Consider the following 10,188-nt stretch of genomic DNA (forward strand, 5'->3'; position numbering starts at 1 on the left):
AGGAAAATGTTCTTAAACCAGTCCCATTTCCTCCTGCGAGCCGCCTCTGAAACACCCTGCCAAGAGTCGGGGGACAGGAGCGCGGCGCAGGGGCACCCAGGCATCTCCTGGACACGCACCGGAGACAGGGCCTGCGATCGCCACCTCCGCCGCCTCGGCTCAGGGTGCCTCGCCGCCCACTCGCCCTTCGGAGCCATGGCAAAAAATGGGATTTCCCACCCTTCTTCTCCCCCCCTTCCGAAACCCTTCGGCCGGGGCTGGGCTACCGCCTCCTGGCCGCGAAGGCGGCTGCTTGTCACCCGCACGCCAACGAATGGAGGCGGCCGCGGCCCCGCCGGGAGGTCCGTGACGGCCTCCCGACACGCTTCCTCCGGCGGCGCCGCGGGAGCGCTGCGCGGGCCGGCACCGAGCGGAGGCGGCCGCGGGAGCCGAGCGCCGCCGCCGCGCGCCCGCCGGACCATGGGCCGCGCGGGGCCCTGGTGCCTGCTGCTGGCGGCCGGCTGCGCGCTGGCGCGGCCCCCGCAGCCCGGGCGGAGCGCGGTGCGCTGCCAGCCCGCCGGCGCCTGCTTCAGCGCCCACCTGGCCAACTGCTCCTACGGCGAGGCCCGCAGCGCCTGCGGCCGCGCCGGCGGCGCCCTGGCCTGGGTGGGCGGCGAGCCGGAGCTGCGGCTCGTCGCGGCGCTGCTGGCGGGGGTGGCCGGCGGCCCCGGCGCCTCGCTCTTCTGGCTGGGGCTGAGGCGCAACGCCTCCGCCTGCACCGACGCGGCCGACCCGCTCCGCGGCTTCTCGTGGGAGGCGGGCGGCGGCGCGGCCCCGCGGGACGTCCCGGCGGCGCTGGGCCGCTGGGCGAAGGAGCCGGTGCGGTCCTGCCTCGTCGCCCGCTGCGCCGGGCTGCTGGTGGCGCCGGGCGCCGACTGGGGCTGGAAGGAGCGGCCCTGCCGGCGGGAGAGCCAGGGCTACGTCTGTAAGTACCAGTACGAGGGGGCCTGCGCCGCCCTCAGCCCCGCCGGCGCCCTCGGCCTCGACTACCGCCTGCCCTTCGGGGAGCGCAGCGCCGAGCCCGGTCCCAGCCCGCCGGGCACCGTGCTCACCGTGGCGTGCCCGGGCACCCGCGGGGCGGTGCGGCTCACCTGCGAGCCGGGCCGCGGCGGCTTCGCCTGGCGGGGCGCCGAGGAGCCCGTCTGCCCCTGCCGCTTCGGCTACCTCCACCCCGGCACCGGCCGCTGCGCCGACGCCGCCGAGTGCCGCGACGCCGCCGGCCGCTTCGCCTGCGTCTGCGCCCCGAGCGGGCGGGACGGCGCGTCCTGCGCGGCCCCCGCCGCCTCCCGCGCTGCCCCCACCGCCGCGGGCGGCCGCCCCTCCACCCCGGCACCCGGCGGCTCCGCGGGGCCGCCCTCCGTCGTCGCCGCCGCCGAGGAGAAGACGGCGCCTCCGCCGCCCGCCCCCTCCTCGTCCTCCAACTACGTCTTCATCCTGGTCACGGTCGCTGTGGTGGTGCTGGTGATCCTGGTCATGACCGTCTTGGGGGTCTTCAGGCTCTGCTTCAACAAGAAATCCGCGGGCCGCGGGCACCAGGAGCCGCCGGCGGCCGGCAGCGAGGCGGAGGCGGCCCCCGCGGAGCAGCGCGGAGGCGCCGGCGGCGACTAGCCCGCCCGGCGCGGCGGCCCGGGGGGACGGCGGCCCCGGGCCCGCGGGGTCCCTCGAGGGGGCCGCTCCCGCCCCTCGCGGGGCTCCTCCGCGGCAGCTCTCCCTCGCCGGGCCGCTGCCTGCAGCCGCTCCGCGGCCGCGGGGCACCCGAGGAGGAGGAAAAGGCGTCGGGGGATTTCTGCGGAGCAGGACTTGCCCTGGGGTGCGACGCCTCTACGAGTGCTTTCGGCATCACGGCGGAGACTGTCAGACGCGAGGGCATGTCGTGGGGCATTTCCGTAAGCCACCTGCTTTTCAGGGATTTCAAGTGTTCGCTCCATCAAGAGTTTCTGGCAGTCCGAAAAGCAGAAGTAAGATATAGAGGAAGAGTCCTGACCTACAGAGTTACTGATTACCTGCAGCTGCTACAGTCGTGGGTGCTTACCCTCTCCGAAAAGCTCTTCTTCGGGTGTCTTACTTCAAGCAACTGTAAAGTGGAACATTTTGGCCACTCGTGCCTTATAATTTAGGAGTCACTCCTTGCCCGGGTGGCACTTGGAGGCTCTCATTTTCTTCGGAATTGCTGGAACAATTGCTGGAGATGTGAGCTGCTGTAATTCTGGAGGGAACCATGACCTGTACTCTTTCAGACTGACATTCTTATAAATGAAGAGCATTTCTGTGCTTAGAAGGTCATTACATTGCTAGGGGAGTGGGAGGTTAATGGGGAGTCAGTTTTATACTTCAGCTGATGAAAAGAATAAAGGATGATTTAAAAACCTAAATCACTGCTCAGTTTGTTACTTCACACATTTGTATCACAGTAGAACAATCAAATTTTCTTTTGAAATATCCCTCCTAAGCTATGTTGGTGCAAAACTTAGTTTCTGTGTGCAAATATCTGTATCCATTACAATCACACAAGGTGCTAAAAAACTTTCCATGCTGTTTCCGTAAGAGTTAACATGGGTCCAAATACACCATGGAAATCCCACTCTCTTCAGTGAGATACATTGTTTTGTGTGTAGTTCTTCGGGAGTAAGGAAAGGATGATTCACCCTTTGTGCCCCTTTCTAAATGAGGCAGACTCTTCCTTGGTGATTTCCCTTTGGAATTCCCATAAATCAACTTTCATCCTGACCAAACAACTTGCCTTCTTTGCAGTCCGGAATGCTGATGTCCACTTATTATTATTATGGTGCTGATTTTCAATTAAAGTGCTAATGCCAAATATTGATTCAAGGTTTTCTGAGTGCAGCGAGACACAGCTAACTGGATCTTATCAAAGAGATTCCACCTTTTGGGGAGCAGGGAGAGAAGGGAAGCATTTCTTCCTTAAAAAGAATTTTAAGCTCTGAATGTCTTTTTCTAAGATGCTTTTTTGTTTTTCTCTCTTTAGAGCTGACCTTTTGACTACTGCTTTCATTTTATCACTTCCCTTTTGAGTTTGGAGAATTCAGTTTAAAACAACAAAGGATATTATTAGCTGTTTTTCTTTCAAGTGTTTCAGAGTTCTTTTTCTCACACTCCAAACTCAGGATTAAGTGGTAAGACCTCTGTTTAGACACTTTTCTAAACAGTCATTTAGAAATAGTCATTTTCTAAATAGTCATGCAAGAATTCTCTTATGTTTTCCCTGGTTTATAAATTGACGTAGTTGAAACTAGAGCATTTTGCATCTAAGGATGAGATCATCTCACCAGGTGTAGACATCTCTAACGGAGCTCTAGACTCTTCTACTCATCTAGACTCCCTGACAGTGTGTGGAGGGAAATACGTACTTGCAGGTGGCAATTAGTCTCATCTTAGAGTAGATGCTCAAAGCAGGGCAGAAGAATTGCACCCAAAAAGTGCCGTTTCTCTACGCTGACTGTAATGAAAGCCTAGGGAGTCTAGCTTGGACTTAAATGCCTGGAAAGCAGGCATCTAAAATTAAATCAGAAATTCAACTCTAAGTCTCCAGCAATGCAAGCAGCTTTTGTAAAAGCAAGCTTATATTGTGTCTCTTCAAGTGATGACTAAATGGCCATAATTTTAGCATAGCTTCTATTGTTTTTACTACTAAAGAGTCCTGTTTGTCTGTTTGGGTTTCTTCACCTTCCTTTTGCAGTCTCTCTTCAATAGAATAGAAGGCCGGTAGCATTTGGATTTAACTGGAACCTGAGTGGATTTGAAATGCATGACCTGGGCACAGCAGGGTTTTCTCTTCCTCTTCTCTAGCAGTTCAGACCAAGAAGTGGATGGTGTGGGAGAAAGGATAAATAATTTTTGACTTCCACTTTCAATTTAAATTGCAGTTTTCTTAAATAGTAAAATCAACAGATAACTGAATTGCAACATGGACCGTTGGCTCATATCATGACCATAAGTCAATTGCTTTCAAGGCAGATTCAGTGCAGGTCTTGCTGTTTACATCTGTGGGAGGAGGATAACGGCATAATGAGTACAGATAGTCATAACAAGGGTTGGCATCATAAAAGCATTGGATAATGAAATTGGATGTGACTTTCTTTTAATTCTTGTGTAACGCCACGTGTAAAATACACAATCAAATCTAAATATTCTTCTAAAACATAGAAGGGAGGGAGACAATTCTTCACCTCTTTCCTCATGTTACATACATGTCCTTTGACTGTTTTTAAAGAAACTATATTACACCTGAAGTGTACAGGAAAAACTTAGTTTCATCCCATATTAAAAGCATATAAATCACATTGTATCTGTGAGTTTTACAAAGGCTACATCTCTATAGAAAATGTTAAATAGTTTAGTGCATTTAATTCTCTTATGGGTCATATTAGATGGCCTGTTTAAACTATAAATTTCCTGGGGTACTGCCTAGCATTGTAGAGCTTGTCTCTTGAGTAGGGAATTCAATCTAGTAATGTTAATGAAATAAAGGACATAACAATCTATGAGGTCACATTAAAAATGGTGAATTTTGCAAAGAGTAAGAATGTCCAAACCTTTCATCTAGTACAGTGGTCCAAAAAATATGTCTCGTTGCCAAAAATTCTAATTTTTATTCCCTTGATTCTTCCAGCGATAGTTTGACTGATAGGCACATCATCTGCAGCTTGCACATTTTATTCATGAACATATGATGAATTTTTTAATGGTTTATATTCATCGTATAATCAGAAATAAAATTTTAATTTTCAATGAATTGCTTTATAATGACTTATACTGCTGAGGCTTTGCTTATGTTACAAGATTAAAATGAAATCTAAAAGTAGCCAGGGCAAAATTCAAATACTTGAGAGAATTTTTCTCCTTTTTCATTTTTAAAAAGAATTATAACTTAAAGAAGACATAAAAATGAATGGATTGTGTGCTTCCCCCAGGAAGCATAATTTGTGAGCATTTAATGAAGTTTCCTCATGTTTTCAGACTGATCAGATCAGATTCTTTGCTCAGTTATTGAATGGAGCCTAATCACTGATACACGCAACTTAGTTCCATCTAGAAGTATTTTCTATTTCTTAATGATGTAGACATTTGTCAGGGATGTAGAGTGGTGGTTCCTACAGCTGCCTAATGATATACAACCAACTTGAAAGGTAAACACAGAAAGGCAGCAATGGTAACCACGCTCCCAGTGCTTTAAAATAGGTTAAAATTCATGTTTTTCCACTCCTTGCTCCCCTGGATATATATCCCTGCCTTTCCCCTCTGGCCTTGCAGAGCTCTGGAGTCAGGAGACTGGAAAGCAAATGTGCATGGAGGGGTGGGAGGGCACCTGTTTACAACCAGCTCTTCCGTCCTCTTTTCTATATTGTGGACTTGAAGCATATGAGTGAGCTACATGTAGGCAGCAGCAGCTGGGGTGGCAGGCAGGGGAGTGGTAGTGCTCACACAATTATTATGTCCTGTCGTTCCTGCCACCCACCAGACCTTAGGCAGAAGGAAAGACCACTACTAGTATGTGCCTGGTGGATAATGTAAGGAGCAATGCAGCCTTGCAAGTCCCAGGAATGGATGAGCGGAGGAGGCAAGAGGTAAGGTGTGTGGAGGCCATGGAGGATGGAAGGAAGAGGAAACAGTAGCTACGAGTCACTGAAAAAAAAAAAAAAAAAAAAAAAAAAGGAACTACTGCAATGCTGCTCAGAGAACAGCTGAGCCAGCATATGATTTAAGCTGCTTTGGGTCTTGGATAGTACTTGATCCATTCTCTGTATTTATTGTCTTTGATCTCATTGAATTTTCTTTCATTCATTCATTCAGTCAGTCAGTCTTGCAATCAGTTTATGTAATTAATTTGTATCAGTCCAAGGCATGAACCATAGACTAGTTCTTTAGCTGATGTAGACCTTCATAGCATCATTGAAATCAGCTACTGATACCAGCCAGTAGTTATCAGTGGGTAAATATTCTTCTTCTCTTATGAAGACACTCTAGTTTATAGAAGGATTGCAAAATGGTAAAGAAAGTAAAAAGTAGATGATAAGAAATGTGTTTTAATAGCAATGTTCTAGTTTTTCACAGGGACATCTGAAGCTCCTTAAAAAAAAAGTCATTTTATAATATTGTGGAGATGGTTTACTTATAAAAGTGTCTTTTCTCTTTCTGTGACCAAATGATATACAAAATAATTATATTGCAATGCTAGGAAAATAAAGTCACTAATACTGGTACTGATTCTCAGCCTAATAAGTCAGTGCTTTAAAATTTTTTCTCTTATCTGTGTTTTGCCTCCCATTGATTGGATAATGAGACAAGATCCACCTATGTCTGTATTTAACAGAAATCAGAGAGTCAAAAAAATCCGCCAACTTTTAGCTGGTACTCTGATAGATAATGGACCTTTTGCATTCAGTTACAATGTATTATAACCAATAAATATATTAATTAAATGACCATAATCACAATCACCCTTAGTTTCACAGTTTAGACTTCAGATGAAGATGTTCACCTTATCCTAGCTGAGGAGAGGTGTGGTTGGTCCATGCGATAGGTGCAGGGAATGACTTCCCGAAGCACTGGGCACTTGCAGTTCTCATCAATGTCAGCACCAAACTTCCTGCAAATCAGATGGATATTTTCAAATATACCCACCCCAGCTCTGGTTCAAGCATCAGTGGTGTCTTTTTTTTTCTTCAAGTTCTCCTTCTCCTACTAGTTCTGACCTCTCCAGCCATTAACTCAACTCCATAGCAGAATTGCACTCCAGTTGCCTCTAAACAGAGCAGCACAAAAGCAAAACAAAAACAGTATTGCCCAGATAGTAAAACAGTGCTACCGAATTGCCCAACAACTAGAATCTGAGGTTTACTAATCATGTTCCTTTATAATCAATATACATTCTAATCCATCACTTTACATATTGGATAATGCATCAAATAAAATGCTTGTATCTTTCACAACATGCAAGCATATACATATGTATATATGTATGTGTATAAATATATATACACGCACACACACACACACACACACACCTGGCTTGTGCAACTTTGCCACGTTTTGAACTATTCCAGCTGACCAGCGATTGCCACTGTAAAGGTGGATATCTGCAAGTCCTGCGTGAATCAGTTGAACTTGTGGCTCTTTGCTTTTAGCAGTCTGTTAGCACCAACGTTACTCAGCATTATTCAGCACTGCAAGTACAGTACATTGCAGTACCCTTGCAGAAGCTCACAGTTTCCATCTGTGTTGTCCTAAGTAATTTTTTGATTGTTTAGGACCATGCTTGCAGTGAGAACACTTTCATCAACAGTTCCAGTAATCATTATGGTGATCCACAATTCCCAAGTCATAAGACTGGTCATTCTTATCTGCCCTACAGATAAGGTATGTATATTGGCAATTTTATCTCAGTTGTTCTAGTTAGGAAGCTCAGTAACCCACAAAGGGACCCTGCAGTGTAACCTATGTATTCCATAGTATAAGAACCTATACAGAAAAGATTGGTTTTAGACAAAGAGAGGATAGAATTGACTATCTGCACATTAGTACTGCTTTGAAGGTGACTCTACCCATCACAGAAATGATGAGCATATAATAAGAAATGTATTCAGTCCAGACTGGAGATGAAAAACCTATATTTTTCAGGTAGGTCACACCATCTTGCTGGCTCTACTTCATGACTGGTAACTACTCTGTCAAAACAGATTTTAGATTTTTGGTGAAAGAGGGTTGGGGTGGCAAGGGGAAGGCATAGATAGCTTTTATTGAAAAGCAACTTTCTTGTGAAGATTGTGCTTGTTTTGTAACAGTACCTGGTGAAATACTTTGAAATGGTTCCTGTTTCCCCTGTTCTTCTTGACTATTTCTTTCTACAAAAATATAACATCTAAAAGCATTGTTCTCAAAGAGAAATTTAATTAGTAAATTACTCATTTTTCCTGCGGCTTAGTCTGCAGTTGGTGCAACAAGGCTCTGTGTTGAGGAAGATGGAAGTGCTGAATACATAATGCAGTAGAAATATTTTATTCTCCTCTAGAGATTATGATTCACATTCTTGTCTGTAGAGCCCTGGAGTCAGGTAAGGCTGCTGGGGGCTGAAATCACAGAATCTAGAACACCAGGCTGATTTTTGGAGGCTAATATTTTGTGGTTTTTCTTCTTCTTGGATTTTTTGGCAATATTTTAAGACACTAATTTCCATATTGCTGTTCTAGAAATGTCAAAGAAAAGTTAAATCTTACATAACTTACTCATCAGTAGGTCATTTTATTTCAGTAAGATTTAGATTAGTGCTTAAAATTAGGATGCTGGATTTTGGAAACTGGTTATTACAATACTATATAGGAACAAATGTTCACAGCGCTAACACAGTATGCAACCAAACATTTGAAATGCAGACTTTCAGTTTTTCAAAAATAATCAAAAACCCATTTGTTCTGTTCTGATGCCTCATAAAACTGGCATTTCAGAAATGTATACATTGTATTCAGACACATGAGTATCCTTTTCTGTGAAGAAATGAGGTGGGTTCTTTAAGAAGTACTACCTGTGAAGAACCCCCATACTAGGTGACTTTCTCCGCTGTAAGACCATCTCAAAAGGCAGAAGATGTATATGTGACCACCACCCCTTCCATCCATAGTTCCTCTGCCGTCAGCCTGCTTGAAGCCCACTAGCAGCACACAGAAGTTCGCCTCAGGGTAATGAGATGTGTCTTCTCTGATGCAGTGCTAGATCTAATCATACTTCCTGGGAAGTCTGGCAAGAAAGAACAGTAATTTCCCACTTGCCCTCCTTTGATTGGGAAAATGCTGCAGAGGTGACTGATGTAGGTGCCAGGAAAATCTGTGTGCAGCCCATTCTCTTTTCGTGTGTACCATGGGAAATGATCCAGTCCATTGCCTTTATGCTGTTAAGAGCGATCACGCTGTTGTATATAGGTCTTAGGCTGAACAAAGAACAATAAAAGTTGCGTGGAAATCAGTGGCACAGGGCCAAATCCCATGACAATGTGCATGCAATTATGCTACTTGCTAGATATTAAACATATGGGGAAAACATAGCAACACACTACTGATTATAAATCATAGCTATCCCTTGTCGAGATGAATTATGCTATAGCTGTATAAAGACACAAAAATTCACTGAGAAGTGTCACTGTATTCTTTTTTCAGCGAATTAAACATTAAGCCAAATCCTTTTCATACAGAATCCTAACTTTAATTGCAATTTGCAAAGTGTTGAGAACTCTGTTTGCAGGTACACTGAGTGTTATTTTCTGAGGACAACCTTTTTTCCGAGAGTTCTGGTCTACTATTTAGAATAATAATGTCAAACAAACTGACCTTTCCTTCCACAGCAAATTAGCAGTGATCTACAGTTTCTGATCAACTCTCCCACTGCCAAGGTCAAAGTAAACTCCAGGTGAAAAATAGCAGGAAGAACTGTTAGTTTAGGATAAGTAATGCAGATTTTGTTTCCCGCTGAAGCGATGCTGAGCGTTTTAGCCAGTAATCGCCCCGCTGCTGCTGGCTGCCGGTGAATGAGGACCTGCGCCGGGAGGAAAGCCCGCCACCTGCCCTGTCACCAACAGCCTCTGCGGCAGCACCCGAGCCGCCTGCCGAGCACCAGCGCCACTTGCCTTTGCGCTGCCTGGGAAACCTGCAATTAAAGCGCATATGCTGGTAGGTGTGCAGACATTTGTAACATCTTTGTTTAAAGGCAAATGAAAAAAAAACAACCCAGCAACAAAAGCAGGCTCAACTTTTCACGAAAGCTGAGTGTCAGGTATGAATCACTGCTTCTTCACTTTTGCTTCATAGTGTCTAATATTAAAAATATCCAACAGTAAAAAGTAGTTTGACTTTCTGTTTAAGCTAACAATACATTACCATATGCCTGGGAAAAAAAGGCAATGTAAGAATATAAGACCGTTTTGAAGAGATTGTGAGCAAGATTTTAAGTGAAGCTCTACAAACAGCACTGTGTGGTATTTGACTGTTTTGGCAGATGTTTGGTTTCTGTGAAAAGTTAAATAAGATTATAAAGAGATTTAGTCCTTTTTTCTGATATGTGCATGTAAATCATTACCAAAATTATTATTCACATATTTTATTAATGAGGCCCAATGAAAGTAAAGGAAAAGAAACCATACAA

The 10,188-nt window shown here is 46.0% G+C and overlaps 1 protein-coding gene across 1 annotated transcript; it reads left to right on the forward strand.

Annotated features, from left to right (window-relative positions):
- The first annotated feature begins 398 nt into the window (after positions 1-398).
- On the forward strand, positions 399-2,422 carry CLEC14A (C-type lectin domain containing 14A). The gene has a single exon (XM_064512344.1). It carries the CDS (start codon positions 460-462, stop codon positions 1,645-1,647), a length of 1,188 nt encoding a protein of 395 aa, XP_064368414.1. The 5' UTR covers positions 399-459; the 3' UTR covers positions 1,648-2,422.
- Positions 2,423-10,188: the final 7,766 nt, after the last annotated feature.

The sequence above is a fragment of the Dromaius novaehollandiae genome, chromosome 5 (assembly GCF_036370855.1).
Source record: "Dromaius novaehollandiae isolate bDroNov1 chromosome 5, bDroNov1.hap1, whole genome shotgun sequence".
Taxonomy (NCBI): domain Eukaryota; kingdom Metazoa; phylum Chordata; class Aves; order Casuariiformes; family Dromaiidae; genus Dromaius; species Dromaius novaehollandiae.

Coding starts and splice junctions, on each gene's coding strand:
- CLEC14A (XM_064512344.1), top strand. CDS start 460: ATGGGCCGCGCGGGGCCCTGGTGCCTGCTGCTGGCGGCCGGCTGCGCG.